Source organism: Lagopus leucura, unplaced genomic scaffold (genome assembly GCF_019238085.1).
Source record: "Lagopus leucura isolate 7727_CA_CO unplaced genomic scaffold, USGS_WTPT01 Super-Scaffold_100001, whole genome shotgun sequence".
Taxonomy (NCBI): Eukaryota; Metazoa; Chordata; class Aves; order Galliformes; family Phasianidae; genus Lagopus; species Lagopus leucura.
In genome coordinates, this window is record NW_024962262.1 from 41,993,934 (window position 1) to 42,011,109 (window position 17,176).

A 17,176-nucleotide genomic window follows, 5' to 3' on the forward strand; every position below is an offset into this window, starting at 1 on the left:
AACTGTTTATAAGCTACATGACTGCATGTGCATAGGTGCAACTAAAGATTATATTGACTCAATTTGAACCATTTTAATAAAACAACTGGAAAAGGCAAATCATATTATTCTATAGATTGATCTCTTCTGTAAGAGATGTCTTTACATGCAGCCTCTTGGCTCTCCTTGACAGCATGAAATTTTCTGTCTTTTTCCTTGAGCAGCAATTGAAACCAGAACAGGAGTTGCATAATGAAAAAACAATCAAAAACAAAAACAAGACAAAATTGAAAGAGTTAAATCCAGAAAAGACAGGCTGGAAGCCTGAGAGACAGTTATAAAATTCCAGGAAACACAAAAAAAATGCTGAAATAAAGAAAAGGAACATCAAATTAGCAGACAATTATTCAGGCTTTCTGAACATTTTGGGTTTTTTGGTCATAGAAACTCATCAGTACTCATCAGCTACTAAATCAAAGTTTCAATTTTCCTAGCAGTTCACATAATGTGCAGAGATTTTTGGAGGGTCTAACAGTCCTCAAAGAGTGCTGCAAACAGGCAGGAAAGGCTAACAAAGATGTCTTCATTCAGGACCTGAACAAGACCTTGCAGTCTCCATTGTTAAGCAGGGATCTAGACACAAGACCTATGTGTGACACATGTACCTTGTTTTTAAGGTGGAAGATAGTTCATAAACTGTTCCTTGCCTCAGGAAATTAAAGCACTGGCAAAGCAAAGCACTGAGTATGGCTTAGAAATTTAATGAACCACATTAAAGAGGAAAAAAAGAGGAAAAAACAATTTTATTTTTTAATCTAATTTACAAAACATTAACGGTAGAGACAGTCATAGAGGATGGTACCAAAATAGAAGTGCTCACAATGAATGAAACAGAGAACCTTTGTGCCTCTTTTTTTACCTTACCGTGCCTGAACAGCTGCATTCTGCTTCAATGAACAAGAAATATAAGCTCAGTTCATTACCCGGGATGGATCCTTGATCACTATCAGTATTGTTAAAAATTTATATTCCAAATGGCTTTTACATGTCTTCCTCCAGCACCAAGTGAGGTGAATGACACAAAAGTCAGCCAGAATCCATTTTATTAATTGATGCAAAGAGATTAGGTCCTAGATATAAAACTTGTACAGCTAGGCTCTGCCTGTGTCACACGGTTATGAGTCCTCTTATTCTATTCTGTAGTAGAGAACATAATGAATATGCATTTCTTTTGCCACTGCACAGAACAGTAAAAAAAAAAAATAATAACAATTGCTGTGTTCCTACCAGAGTTCCGACTGGTTATCCTGGGTGTTATTAACTTCATTTTAAGTAAGATAAGAAAACGCTAAATGCTCGAAAGAAACAGCCACCTGCGGATAGCCATTTTTTTGACTTGGAGAGAGATGGTGCTGAATTGTTCTTTGTCAGTATTTAGTTCTCCCTGTTGACTACATATGGGTGGCACTCACTAGGCTTGACCTACATGGTTAATTTGAAGAAAGAGGACAGGAAAACGCCTCCCACCTCCAATCTCTGAATTACAACCCGTTTTGGTAGTTGTACACAAGTTTGAGAAAACATTAGAGCCCTGAGGAAGTTGCATGAACAGTTCCTACTTCTGTCATTATTTCATTGTTTTCCTTCTTCCAGGAAAAGGTTATTTGAGAATATTTTACCTATGCACACAATTTTGGCTGCTAATTGGAAACTGAACTCTTTCCAGTGTTGCTCTTGCTGCTTTCTTTCTTAAAAATAATTTCAAAATCTAGACCCTAGAGATATTAACTCTGATGATAAGAGCAAACTTTGTCAGCAGTTCAAAATGCGTTCTATTTAAGGCTTTTTAGTTTAAAGCTAAGGCAAAGACTGATTTCTGACTCTCTACTTGAAGAGCTTTAGAAACTGAGCCAACACTGCAGGCAAATTCAGCAGAAACACTGCAGCTGGAGTTGGCAAATCCTCTAAAATAACATATATCATTTTACAATTAACTTGGTGCTGCCTGTTTTTACAGTACTTAATAACATCTGACCTTATTAATTCCCATTTTTATTACATATTCATTGACAGTAACTGTCACAGCTTCCACTTAAGAACCAGAATTTCTACAGGATTTCTCTTCTGATCAGCAAACCTTGGTGATTGAGGGGTTCATCTAGCAGCTGTCAAGCTTCACTTTGATAATACCGAAGGAGAAGTCATAAGTCTAAAAAGGACAGCAATAGAAATAATGATTAAGCTTTGTAGCCAAGGAAGAAGTGCTCTTGCAGAATATGACCTTTCCTTAGCTCCTGTCTTTCCTTAGCTATCAGAAGAATTCAAATATGGGACTAGTCATATTAATCCCTAACAAAATATTAATAGAAATTTATTCAAATTCATCCAATTAAGAAAGCAATGGTTCTCTCTGTATAATTGACAGACCACACAGCCTTTCTGATATTCTTCCCCCTTCTCCCCTTCACCACAAAGGCTCCTAATTCAAACATTCTATCTTTTTTATTAACTAAAAAAAAAAAAAAAAAAAAAAAAGTTTTTTAATTTGTCATTAATTAGCTTTTTTAACTCTGACCACATTACCAATAAGGAAGACTCTAAACATAAACGGATGAAAACTGCCAGGAGGGTGAGGAAGGGTAGAAATTCACTGCCACTATGGAATTCAGGTTGGGATCTGGGCCACAAATCCTCTTTGGTCTTATACAGTGCTTTTAGACCCCCATTAATATCCTTTACTTCTCAGGCCAGGTAAACCCAGGAGAACTGTATAGTACATGTAACACTAGAAAAACAAGATTTCCTTGCATCACCAGTACAGTACACTTTGCAGTTGAACAACACAGCTGCAACTCAGCCCATCATAAGGATTTAATCCTCCAACACATGCTGAAGGTGAAATTCTTATAGTTATGGGGAAATTTCTCACCATCACCAGTCTGGGGACTGCAACCTTTGTTTCTTTGGCTGAAATCATTCTTGGACTAGTAGTTCAAATGGTCATATCTATATTAACAGGCCTTGAGTTTTACATACATAGGTCTATTCTCCCTTCCCTTGGGGCCACAAAATCAAACTGCTTGTTAAAATCCCTCAAATGTGAAGGAAATTCTCTCCTATAAAAGAGAAAACGTCCATGAAAATCAAGAGCCCTTACTTGTATTTAGTATTTACAGACAAGCACTGAACACAGATGATAGAATAAAGGAAAAAATATTTAGATTTCAACTTCTTAGGAAGGATTCGAGATAATATTAAGGTACAGGCAAATTTCATTATACTGAGGTGCATCAATAATTGAATTAAGAGAGGCAAGTTGCTTATTTTCATTATTTCCCTCTGTGTTATTCTGTATTCCTCTGCAAGGACAGTAATTCTTTTGCCCCTTGAGGCAAGCCAAGGGGAGAGTAAATATTTTCAGAGAGGATGAACACATCTCTGAGACACGTGAGAGTAGCCCTGAGAAGCAGGACTTGGTTGATAGAAAAGCAACTTGAGCTGGCAAATGAGCACTTGCAGAAGAAAAAGTTGCATGAATTCTAAGTGTCACAGCAGTGTGAGGGAGGTGACTCTTCCCCTTTGCTTTGCTCTTGAGACCCCCCATTTGCAGTACAAGAAGGACATAGAGTTGTCAAGAGTAGGTCCAAGAGGGCCATGAGGATGATTAGAGGGCTGGACAATCTCTTCTGTGCAAACAGACTGAGAGAGCTGGGGTTGTTCAGCCTGGAGTAAAGAAGGCTCTAGGAAGACGTCATTGTGGCCTTCCAATACTTAAAGGAAGCTTAAGGGAAAACTGAAGAGGAACTCTTTATCAGGGCAAAAAAGAGGTCCCATGACAGAGGAGAAGAAGTAGGATGTTTTTAAGGTCCTTTACAACTCAAGTCATCATACGATTCTATGTGCACTAAGTTTCATAACATATATTCTTTGCATAAGTCGGTGCTTTCCAATTGTTGAAGTATTAGAGAGCGTAAGTGAGCCAAAACAAAAACAAAAAAAAAACTGAAACAGGCATGAGGAAAGAGTTTGTCTTCACCCAGAAACTGTGACCTAAGTCTCTCATTCATTCTACCTTAATTTAAAATGTCAATTATAACAATAATAAAAACTGAGTTTTCCACTAAGTTCTGACAATAATAAAAATGAAGTTCTGGTACGAGCATCTTTCAATCATAAACATGCAGAAGCAAATCCTAACACATGAAATACAAACACTAAACCAGTGACAACTATACTGATAAACTGAAAAAAGGAAACTATTTCTCCTGTTAATTGGGACTTTGGGACAATACGCAATTTTATAAATCATGTAAGTAGTATAAATTATAAAAATGAAACTATTGCATGAAATTGTCTTTTTCACATTGAATACATTTTTTATGATATTTATAAATGCATTTCCATGAAGTTCATCATTCCTCCCTTAAAAGTAACAATCCTAGCTAGCAGATACGATTTTTCTGTGAAATCTGGAAGACCCATCAACAAAACAACACTGCAAGCACTACCAGAACATGACAGAAGGCTTTGTACTGTTGGTAAGAAAAAGCTTTTATAAAACTTAATTTACCTTGACAAGAAGTCTGTGAAAGAGAAACGAAAGGGATATCCGTATCGTATGATTTTGACCATGTCTAGGACACCAATATACTGCAGTTGAGCAGACACATAAAAATTGTCAAAAGTATCCGGCAACTTGGAGTTGTTAGGCTTTATACAATGAATAGAATGTGGCGTGCAGTTCTGTAGCTTCCCAATAATATCTGTGAGTGATTTCTGTGGGAAAAAATAAACAAACAACACAGAAGAGGTATCAATCGTTACTGTGCAGGAAAGGCAACTGCACAAAACATATGCTCTTGTAACTCTTTAAAAAAAGTTATGTCACAGCCATGTAAGTGGCTTACTCATGAATATGATTTTTTCTGCCACTGTAATCTGTAGAGACTAATTCTGCCTTTTTTGGTTGTTGTTATTGATGTTGTTTTGGTTTGTGTTTTTGTTTGCTTGTTTGTTTTTTGTTTGTTTTAATATTTCTGTCCAGAAAATGTTTACTAACCCTGAGTTGTACTGCCACAGTGGTTGGGCCCCCTCGTTCCAGTTTCTGAAGAAATGAGGATGTCCCCTTCTTTTTCAACAGCTGTGGGAAAGAAAAGCACACAACGACATCTTTAACTCAAGATGGGCACTAACAATTTGCTTTCATTATTACACAACTTGATAACAAAGGCAAACATTTACATAAAGAGTATGCCATTTACAATGATTTGGTTTTCAGAAACAATTGGGAAAGAGGATAAAAATCTGCCTGAGGAGGTATGACTAACAATAAAATTCTGATTTCAGAAGCAGCTGCATACCACTGTAAAGATAATATTCCTTTTCTGAATAATTGAGCAAAGCCATACGGCTTGGAATTCTACTGTTGAAGCAGGACTTGTGCAGGTAACATCCCATACAGTCTGTATGTCTACAATTCTGTAACTCTGAAAAGTTTCCTTGTGTCTTTGGCAGATGCTTAAGTGGCTAAATGCAAGCATGAGTAACTAGAAAATGTTGAAGGCAAATCAATAATATGAATATTTTAAAAAAGCTCTCTTCTTTTCCTGTATGAGTGAATGCAGTTTAACTTTTGTTAAAGTAATTTTCACCTATGTTTGCCATAAGTTATCAGTAACTGTATATTATGCTAGAACTAATGTTATCCTTCCCATGCATCAGAACTGGAAATAGAGAATGAATTTATTTTATACTGTTCTACTTCTTATCTTTGAGGGAAAAAAAGGAAATAAAAAACCTACAATATATCCCATTATCTTTTTTGTTAAAGTTTTTACAGAAAGACTGGGAAACTACTTCATTCTACGATTTGGCCAAGATCTTAGATTCAAATATCTGTATCAAGGCTTTTAACTTTTCTTTTTATTGCCTTTCTTGAGTCCACTTATACCATAAAACTCACTTTCAATCAGGTCAGCACATTCTGGCCCACTCCTGCAATTTTCCTATTGCTTTAAAGAAGGGTCTATTTCCAGTTTGGCCTTCCACAGCCAATTTCCATTAAAAATATTGCAGCGTTAGCAATTCTCTATTCACTTTGCTAGATTCTGGAGATCTTTATTATTTCAAATCTTACTTAATAGGATGCAGTAAGATTTTAAAGGCAGAACAGAAAAGTGAGCTATTTGCTACAGTTTTTTTTTTTCATAAAAAAACAAAAACAAAAACAACAACAACAAAAAAAAACACTAGCCTTACTATGGTATTTCTTAGTTAATGTTTACAAAATGTTTTAAGAACATAACTAAAAATTACCCCTGTACTCACCCATTTCTCCCAACATATTAAGTCACTAGTCCTAGACCATTAGCTGAGTTAGTGGAAGTGCCAGGAAAATAGCTCTGGATGCTAAATTTTTTGCCAGCTGTCCTGTTTTGCATACACTTCCCATGGGAAAGAGACATTTTGTTCAGTATGAGAGATAGAAAAGAAAGGAAGCAAAGCAAGAACCAAAAATGAATTTAATTCAATCTCCTTGGACATCTCTAGGTATGACTTAAGAGCAAGACTACATCACCACAGCTGTACTTCTCTGTACTCTTGAATATACAGCTTTAAGGTGGAAAATATTATACCTCTAATCTACAGAAATAATGTATATGTAAAAAGCTCCTCAATCTCTGTTAAGAAGCCAAAGCCTTCTAAAAATCTCTCTTTACAAGCACAATATTTAAAAGCTTTAACCAGAAGGCATAACAAAAGTTTTTGCAACAGACAAGCTCTTCAACAGTCAATGAAGCAAAGTGATCATAAGGAAGAGCAGTGAAAAGTCAGTGATGATAAGGGCCTTTTGATAACGACGTAGATTCATGTGACTCAGCTAACACTATGTGAACTGTGAAGCCCACTGGCTCTTCCAAAGGAAGTGAGAGGAAAGCAGCACCATACATTAAGAAAAGATCACAGAGAAACTAGGGAGCAAGAGATGATGTCAGCAAAAGAGAGCTGTGAGAGTATTAATGAAAATATTTTTTCTTTTATGTGAAAAGGAAATACAGCCTTCATGCATCACAGAGACTTGAGAACCCTATTCCTACAAGTCCTTCTGTGCTCCAGAATTATGACCATCTTTTGGTCTACCAGCTTTCATGTCTATTTTGGGATGGATTCACTGTTCTGTTGGATCCTGCTACAAGAAGAGTGTTGAGTTCAGAGAGGTAGCCCTCTCTTACCTCTGACAACATGTTCCAAAACAATGAAAACGTCACCCGTCAAATCTGAGAGGTCTAACAGTAGGTAAATACATGGCCATCTGCAGAGAAATCTGTGATTATATAATTTAACAAATTGCTAGGATGGCAGATGAGAAGCTGAAAGGACAAGGAAATCATAACAAACTCCTATGTGACCTCTGGACCTAGATGGGACCTACTCTTCCCTGGATATTAAGGAGTCTAGAATACTCACACACAGCAGCATGAAAACCTACCATTTTATATTTTACCATTTTATAACACACATTATGGAATGTACTATATGTATCTGTCTCAGATTTCAGCTACAAAAGGAATAACATCCTCTTGTTATTGATAATTCTTGTTTTAATGTTGATAATGTTGATAATTCTTGTTTTAATGTCCCTCTTCCATTTACTTCCTCTCTTTTTTTTCTTTTTTCTTTTTTTCCTTTGTTGCCTTTTCCCTCAGGATAAAATCCAGTAAAAATACCGTAGTTACGATTTTCCAAAATGTAGTCATTTCAATTCTAAGCTAATGAAAAAATGCCTGTTACATTGCATTTTCAATTACAATAACAGCAACAAAACAATAACATCATTTTTAGCTTATTACAGTGGATTTTCAAGGCTATGCAGGTGAAGGGAAGAAATTATGTGAGACAGGACAGTTATAGATGTGGACTTGATCCACAAAAGAAATTAAGCACTTACCTACTTCCAGCTCCTTCATCAGGTGTCTATTCCAGAAAAGAAGTAGTATTGGCACTGGAACTGCTTAGATATATTATGCCCTGCTTCAGTCATCCAGGACTGCACACTACCTAGCCTAAATTTGGCCAATTTAGTATCTACAAACTAAGTTGTGTACTGTCTTACTTGTGTAGTTCATCTCAAAGCCCACCTTCAGGACACCAAGCAATCCTTGCCTCTGTGGGCAGATGAAGGATGAAGGTCTCAACCACCTTCCATCTAACACCCAATAGTTTAAACCATTCTCACTGAATCTGGAAGATCTGACTTAATTTATTGTGCTTCCCAAAGGAATTTGAATACTTTATCTCACTCTCAAGAGAGTAACTCCTGGTTAAAAGCTATTTTGGACTGGTGAAAAGCCTCAGTTTCAGAGGTCCCAGCTGCATGGTGTTTCTCTCAGCTTCATTAGGTTTCTAACTTGGACATGCCTTTCATGCTTCCTTCCATGTATGGGACTAGGATCTTTTTCTAAAGCTTAGGAAACTTCCTTTAGGAAGCTGTTACTATGGCAGAAAGGCACCTAAATGCACCTTGTGATGCCTCAGCTGTTTGCTAAATATATTCTCAAACCAACACCATTCACTTCAACTTCTGTTTTCCACTGAGATTACTGACAAGAACAGTAGACAAGAATTACAGTACTGTCAGCAGTAAGGCTATGAGGAAACTCCCATCGCTATTTTGTGGAAGTGCTTGCATAAAGCCCTCTAAAAGACACATGAGAGCAAGCTCCTTAATCCCATGGTAGAATCAACTTTGTGCAGCTGTAAGCCAAAAATAAAATTGCACAATTGAAGAAGCCTGGCAAGGCAGCTGGTGCATCGAGGAAACTACTTACTTTGTTTCCAGAAGGAGGAATTCCAAAGCTTTATCAAGAATGGACTCTGCAAACCATGTGATTTCCCCTCAAAAGAGAGATGTCGCATGTGACATTAACAACTACATTTTTAGTACCCTACCAAAGTTTAGTTTCTTTGTTATTCTTTTTAAATTTTGCAGCTGACTTAACTAGCAGAAAAAGAGGCAAGTTCAGAAATATGCAAGTTTGATCTGTTTTCGAATCCTCTGAAATATTTATACGCAAGTAACTATATAAACTAACAATTTACAGAGTTCGTCTTCATACAAAACCACAGAACAGTCATAAATTCCTACCTTGCTGAGCTCCACGTATTTCTTTGTTTCTCCACCTGCACAGGCTACTGATGTTTTTTTATTCAGCAGTGCTGCCTTACATCCTTTGAACTTAAGGGAATGATATGGAGGAACAAGTGATCCAGTCTGTGTCAGTTTGGACTGGAACAATTGATTGATGACTACATTTTCGCTGGCTAGAAAAAAAGAACAAATTAATGCATGAAAATAAAATACAGTTTAAAAACCATACAGATAAAGGAAGGAAAAATATGCATCCAGTAACAGACAATTAAAAAAATAAATGTAAAATGAATGGACATCCCAAAAACTATTATTTTATGCACTGACAGTTACCAAAAAACATTCAGTATCTGAGAATGTTAGCCATCAGTAACATTCTTTTTAAACCTATTTAGGTCCTATTCTGAACAAAACAGGACAGAAAACAAAACCTCCTAGGCTATGATCTGTCCAAACTTAATTACTTATGTTATAATCACATTTGACTTTTGTTCCATTACTGACTACTAATATATCTATCTATTAAAGCAATGTAAGAGATACATGATGCACTATTTATCTAACAAGTAGCATTTAAAAATGATCAAGGCACTTGGCAGCAGTCAATTCTGGACAGCCATTGCACTAAAGAAAAACAATTATGTAAAATATAACATTGAAATAGATTAAAAAAAAAAAAGGCTAGATGAAGGACAGAACTATAGCAAGCTAAGTTCATGTTTCTTTGCATCAAAATATTAAAAAAATAATAATGCCATACATATTTTTGATGCAGTGTGATAATTAGCACAGAACAAATTACTTTCAAGAGATGTTTTTAAACTAAAACTGTGAGTCTTAGGACAGATCGAATGTTACATAATAATTCCAGATAATGAATAAGTGGAATAAAGGTCATTAAAAATGCCATTAAGTTTAGCATAACATGTAGAAATCTTCAGTTTACTATTTAATAGCTGAGTAAAGATATATTTACTAGATGTTTACATATAATAAATTTGCTTCTTCTTTTCTGTGGGGATTATTATTGCTGACTTAACACCAGTAATAAAGTTATGACAAAGATACTAAAGCAGATACTTGAATAAATGTCAGCACTATCGGTGGACATAGTCCATTTCTTAAATATGGACAAATGTAATACGTAGCATTAGGAAAGACATTAAAATTTTGCCCTTCAAATCAAAACAGATAGAATCTGCATTAATAGTATCTCCTGGTTCAGCTAAGTCCCACCTTCGAACATATATATGAAAATGACTTCGATGTTGTTAGTGTATTTAAAGGTTTTTAGCTGAGTAAGGAAACTAAATTCAATGAAAAACAAAAGAAGAAAGCATTTAAGTTATACATCTATATAACTTATGCGATTGACACAAAAGGAAAAACGTCATTGACAATCAATAGTTTCAAGTTCCAAAAGCCTAAGTCACTTAAAAAAGAAGGAATATAGCCCTTAAGTCACTTAGATCCTTTTAAATATTCTGCTTTCAGAATTTATCCATTAATTATATTTATTATTATTTGACTTGTTAATTATATATACTCACTCGCTGCAAATCAAGTATTTTATATGCAATCCAATTCTCAATTCCTCCCTTTTAACAGCTGCATAGATTATTAAACAAAATAGCAAAGATGATGCAAAAAGAAACTGTTTGAGAGAATGGAAGAATGCTCTCTTGTAGAATACGCTGGAAATTGATGATAAAACTTCTTGTGCTATTTGGTAGATAATCATATAAATTCCAGTAGTGAGAACAGGAACTATAATCAATAGGATTATATTCAAGATTAATTATTTCCTTTCTTTTCTAATCCTTCATGTATACTATTTGCCTTTGAAAAACATCAATTATTTTACCAGAGAGCTTAGTTTCACAGTAAAATTGCTAAAAAAACAATATATTGTAACAGCACGGCTGATTTGAAAGACAAATCTTTCTTCCAAAAGATCTCAATTTCTATTGAAAGAAATACAAATATGTAAGATATTAAGGGAAGACTGCACTAGTTGGAACAAAGACAAATAGCATCTCAGGGTGTATTGACATTTCCCTGAGGAAAATGTTGTTTTTCTTCCCTGAAAAAGTAAATGAATTAGGTTTTTAATTATCCAATTATGAATCATTAATTAATAAATGGAGATGCATTATTAGACATAATTATACAGTATGCACATGGAAAGGTATTTAATTATGTATTTCAATGAACATTTGTATCTATTCACCGGAAAACAAGAATGCCCAGATGATGCTGCTTCTAAAAACGATACTCAAGCAGTGAAGATAAGGATGACTTTTTTTTTTTTAATTGGAAATAAAAATATGTATGCACTATCATAAAAAAATGAAAATCAAAGTCCAGGTTTAACATCTTCATTTCTAACAACAACAGCAACCACAAAACAATTTACTTACTTTTCATTACAAATATGAGATTCTGTGAAAGGGAATCTTTATTTTTTTCTACTGCACCAGCAATTTCGTAAGTAACCTATAATAAAATATTGTGACATCATTAGTAATGATTACTGCACCTATTAGAAATATTACAGCAGTAGAAATGAAGCTGTGGGTTATTTTCCACTCAACAGTTAAAGTCTGGCACCAGGTAATGTCTTTCAGTCCTTTCTTAATAACAATACTAACCAGAAGAACTGGTTGCTGAACATAGTGTCTCTGTGAGAAATTTCATCAGGTTGATTCCAACACACTTTCACAATGCAAGGCTGAATCAGAAGTGTATAGAAAACAGTAACATAAACATTACTTTCCCCATAGGATGAGGGCATCAGTCCTAGCCCATCATGTTCACACCAATCCTAGCAGACACTCCTGGAGCAATCTGACTCCCAGTTTACAATCACAACATGCTCTAGTCATTTATACTGCTTCTGGATGCAACTTCAGTCTATAGGTTATGTAAAAATTCCATTTACCCTTCTAACAGCTATGTACATAAGGACTTTGGAAGACATCAGCTGACTGATGTCATAATTTCTAGAGCAGACTGTCGAAGTGTTTTTCCATCTGTCATCTGAATGCAGATAAAATAACGTATGTGTTTGGTGCTCTGAAGTGAACAAAACCCAACGCTCTAGACAGACTTCCTGAAGGTACATCCAAAACAATTATGTATGTCCAAGTGCATGTTTTAATATTGAGCCTACCACAGCTCCTACTATACAGAATAGCACTGAGACTGAAATGCAGACACTGAGTCTGAAATGCCAGTTAAAACTTTTACATCACTATTATCTGATTTCTTTGCTCTCATCTTTCCAAATATAAACTTATTTTGTTTAAAGTAACAACATTTTACAACACAGAAGGATTAAAATAATAGAGTGAAACAGAATTTTTATATCAATAATCTGTGATTATGTTTTACATCTTGGCTGGTAGGGCAACCAATACTAAATCAACTTTGGGCACAATTTTAAAAATCAACTGTGCTACCAAAGTTCTTTTTTGAAAACTAGACCAACTACAAATGATGGGATTTATCTCACCTTATGTAAGTATGGGTGAGTACAACTCAGACACACATGACTTCTGTATATATGCAGGAAAAAGGTGTTATATATCATGACTCATCCACCCTATTTTTCAAGGGGATGCATTCCATTCTAGCAAGAGCTTATTCCCAACCACTGTGAGTGTACATTAGATGGCCAGCCCCGATATGCAAGTCTCCAGCTGCAGCTGAGGACACTTAGCTAAATGAAGCAGACACACAGAGTCTAATGGCTACAATCCTTCAACACACCTAAATTCCACCAACAAACCATGATGATGCCCAGCTTTTATCTGACTGGTCTGTAGAAGAAAAGCAAGGATTGGACTTGCTAGACATCAAGTTCAGCACTCAGAGAGAGTTAAGTGTCTAAATCAAACTGTTCCTTGAACAGGAGATGCTCTAGAACTAGTTTACAGGAAATAAGTATGCAATTCCACCTGGAATTGTAGTCATTTAATTTGGCATTGTAGAAAGATGTCTACTGCCACCCAGAACTGGGCTGCCCTTAACTCCTTCTTACAACCACTCTTTCAAGTAAACCGACTTCTTGTCATTTATTCCTGGTGTTTCTATCTATCTATCTATCTATCTATCTATTTATTTAATATGGTCAACAATTGTGTTTACTAATATTATAGATGCTACTCTTCAGAAAACATGACAGAAACACCCAATTCATAGGGCAGATTCAAGGCAACCTAACTACAAAGCTTAGAGCTTCTTCAAGGCCTGCTACCTTACTGACAACAAAAATCAGCCCATGTGACAGGGAAATGCACACTTTGCCAGTTCTGCTAAACTTACATAGTGAATTTCAGTACCTTCTGCTGACTGAGGTAGGACATAGTTTCTTGCCTCACAAGGCAATTTTGTTAGCTTGAGAGGACAGGCTGTTCTTCACTGACAGAAGCTGTTTCTCCTCTTCATGTTGAGACCTGGCATATTAGTTACATTTCTAAAATTTTTCTGGATCATATTCTGTTAATTTAGAATTCTGTGCTGTATGCACGCATAGCTTTAACTTAGGGAAGGTTTTCCTTCTCATCATTCAAACTCTAACATCACCCCTATCCTGGAGCTTGGTGTACTTACTCGTGTCCCCTCAGGTTCAGGCTGTGACAGTACCTAAAACAGTGCTTCCTGTTTCTCGGATGAAAGCTCTCTCATTACACTACTACACGAAGAATAAGTACTATTTCATAACTTTCTGAATGAAAGGGAAATTTTACAGAAAGCTTACTTCTGAAAAATAGGTGGGTGTTTGGTATCTTTTTATGTGGATAGCAGAAAGAAGCTGGTTAATTCACAGAGTTTAGAAACAAACTCTGGCTTGCACGATAGTAGAATCCAAAGAGAATTTTAAAGTTAAACAGAAAAAATGACCTACTGACAGCAGTATCACCAGGAGTAGGTAGATACTTGATGAGAATTTCTTAAAATAGTTTGTTTTTCTTTACCTTGGGATCATGTTTTTAACTAAAATCTGTTTAAAATTTTACTGTATCTATGTCCCTTAGGTATTTGGGGAATTTTTATCCCTGTATATTTAATAAAGCTGTAAATTTATAATAAAGATAAGTAACACTAATCAGTTCATTAATTTTCTTTTCCATTGGGTCATTTGACAATTATGTAATGCTATCTCACTCATGAAAAAGATTATATGACTTATTATGTGTATAATCTGTTATACTTAGCAATTGTCAGATGATGTAATTAGTATGGCATCTGCCATGGAAAAAGTATAACAATAGATTACATTAATTTCCATGACGGTTCCAATAATATATAATTTTTAACCGTATCTCATAAGAACATACAACATAGTAAACTATTAGAATAATTTAAGTACATTATTAAATGTTTTCAGTGTACTTAAACTAAATGTTCTGCAATATTGGTCCATAAAAGATAATTAACAAATTAAATTCATAACGCCGGTTCCTAATTAAGCATCTTAGGCTTTGACTGAATTAGAAGAGAATTACTATTGATGGGAAGAGTAGGTAAGTATAGCAGTGGGAGATAATACATTATGATTAAATGTGTACACTGAAATGGAGAAAGTTCAGTACTGGGAGTAGTATAATACATCACCAACTTCTAGAACTACATTCATAAGACATCTCTCATAACACATAAAAAGCATAAATGTTAACAGGATTCCCTCCCACAAAGACATTGCTAACTCTCTGTAACTTTCCCATAGTAAATTGGTAAATTAATTCACTGCCTAAGGACATGAAAAGTGACTCAATGAAATGGCACTCCAAAGTTCAGTATTTGTTAATTCCACAAAAGAGAAAAAGAAGACCTCTCCACAGTGCCTATTTTGTTAGTGTTATCCTGGCCCCCTCAGGGACACCAATCTACAGAGGAACTCTGCCTAAAGCATGTGTATTTCCTCCACTTATTTCCCAGTGGTTTTCTGAAGTAAACGTGGCCAAAACTCTGCACTAATTAGCACTCAAGCCCAGTGTATAGCTATTTTGAGGAAGAAAAATCCCAAACAAATGCTATATGATTCAGATAGAAATTGTACACTAGCTTAGCTCATAGTTCTGGTATTATAAAATACACTCCTTATTCCCACTTCTGTTTATTGTAACTGTTTGATCTGTCTTGCTCTACACGATGAACATTTCAGAGTAGACGGAAGGTAACCAAAGGTAACAAGGTCTTTAGATATATCTGAACCTGTTGCTTTTATTATAAAGAGTGCACAGCTCTATGTTGTTTTGTTTCAGTAAAACATTAAAAAAATAAAGGGATTGAATTTGTTTCCCTCCTTAAGATTAGAAGGGAAGAGAGCTTAAACTAAGCATACTGATAGTGGGGAGCTCAAAAAATCATTTAGTTCTGCACATTCAGGGTAAAATACTGAGTAATACTTCTAGTATTACTAGTGATAGTATTTAAGAACTTGAATCTATCATTTTTCTTAGGATCACTGGGCTTCTCACCCTCCCAAAACAAGTCTTGGAAAGCAGTTAGTAAATATTTTTTAAACATTCTATAAAGTCTTATTCTAACATTCAGATATAAATAGTATAATATTAAAAATAGAAGGTATTTAGAAAGCAAAGGGGAGAGATGGGTTTTTTAATTATTTTTTTATTATTTTTTTTTATTAAGCTGAGCCTCTAAATGAGCGTCCAAAATCAAGTCTACTTAAGGAAAGAGAGAGAGAAGGAGAGAAAAGGAAGGGAGGGAGAGAGGAAAGGAGTGAGGAGAAGGGAGGGAGAGGGAGTGATGGAGGGAGAGAGGGAGCAAGAAGAAACAGAGAAAGAGAGGGGAAAATGTACAACTATCTTGTCTGTGTGAAAAAGCGAATCTTTGTCAAATAACCTTTATAGGCTTTGGTATAGCTTAGACGAGACTGATTTGATTGTTATGTCTGGGGATTCAGCCTGGGGAAAAAAAATAGAGAAAATAAAAGCATCCTTATTGATTAATCCATCTCCTTTTGTTTTTTGATTTAGAGGTTCAGTTTCAGAGTCTGCCTGGGATATATAAGGCATTTCAGAGACAACTGCATTGGTGAAGGTGGGCTGACAGCTGAGAGGTATTTTTGAAATGTGCATTGCTGAGAAATGGCACAGACATTGATCTGCACTTAAAGGACATTATGTGTACTGCTTTATAGAGCAAAGAAGTTGGTCTTTTGGTCTGAACAATTTATTACGGTACTAAAAGTCAAAACAGCAGCAAGGAAATAGTGACATGGGGCTTACCAGATTTGTTGATGCAAGTATAAATTTAACTGCATAAAGCTTAAATCATGACACATTATTCAGATTACAAGAACAATGAAATTGCTCATTACCTCAGACAGTGATATGTTAAATGTCACAACAGGTAAAGCTGTGTCTCTTGGCCTTGTGCTAAGATAATACATTTCTGGTTTACTTATTAGCATATTGATTCTTCCCTTAATAATAATAACAACAACAATTTTGAGTTGCCAAGTAAATTTCAGTGATGGAATGTTATTCTTTAAAAATCGTGACTATCAGTAAGGCTGAGATTTCAGAGGCGTATGAAAGCTCTATATGAAGCTCTATATTACGTGAGTGCAAATATTAATGTTATCAAGAAAAGCACCTAGAAATTCAGTATTATACATTTTCAGTAGTTTCAGACAATGATTAAATGTATTGATCAATCGCACCCCCAAAATACCTATTTCCTCCAGGCAGGCCCAGTGAGAAAGCAGCAGGGAACACCTACGTTTACACCAGGCAGCAGAAACAAAGCAATAACCTCTACAAGCAGATTTTTTTCCAGAAGAGATCAGATTGCTGGTGTTCAGGGCAATATGTAAAACAACTTTCAGATAAAGGTTTCCACGAGAATTTTTAGTCTTACAAAACCTAAATCATTCTTTTCTACCTTCTGCCTGAACTGAACAGATAAGCATTTGTCTTAGAGCACTTGGATACCAAGACATTAAAGGGTTCTTAGAAGAGACTTGCAATACATCAAGGCATTGTAGGATTCTGTTCAGCTGCAAAATTAAAACTAGGG

The 17,176-nt window shown here is 35.4% G+C and overlaps 1 protein-coding gene across 1 annotated transcript in view; it reads right to left on the bottom strand.

Annotated features, from left to right (window-relative positions):
* The window catches only part of MYO16 (myosin XVI), a 258,883-nt gene that overhangs the window by 73,840 nt on the left and 167,867 nt on the right, over positions 1-17,176 (bottom strand). Inside the window, exons 23-26 of the mRNA XM_042867357.1 lie at positions 11,548-11,623; positions 9,125-9,300; positions 5,039-5,119; positions 4,550-4,755 (exon numbers count right to left, since the gene is read on the bottom strand). Coding sequence (XP_042723291.1) covers positions 4,550-4,755; positions 5,039-5,119; positions 9,125-9,300; positions 11,548-11,623 — 539 coding nt within the window. The remainder of the gene's footprint in view (positions 1-4,549; positions 4,756-5,038; positions 5,120-9,124; positions 9,301-11,547; positions 11,624-17,176) is intronic.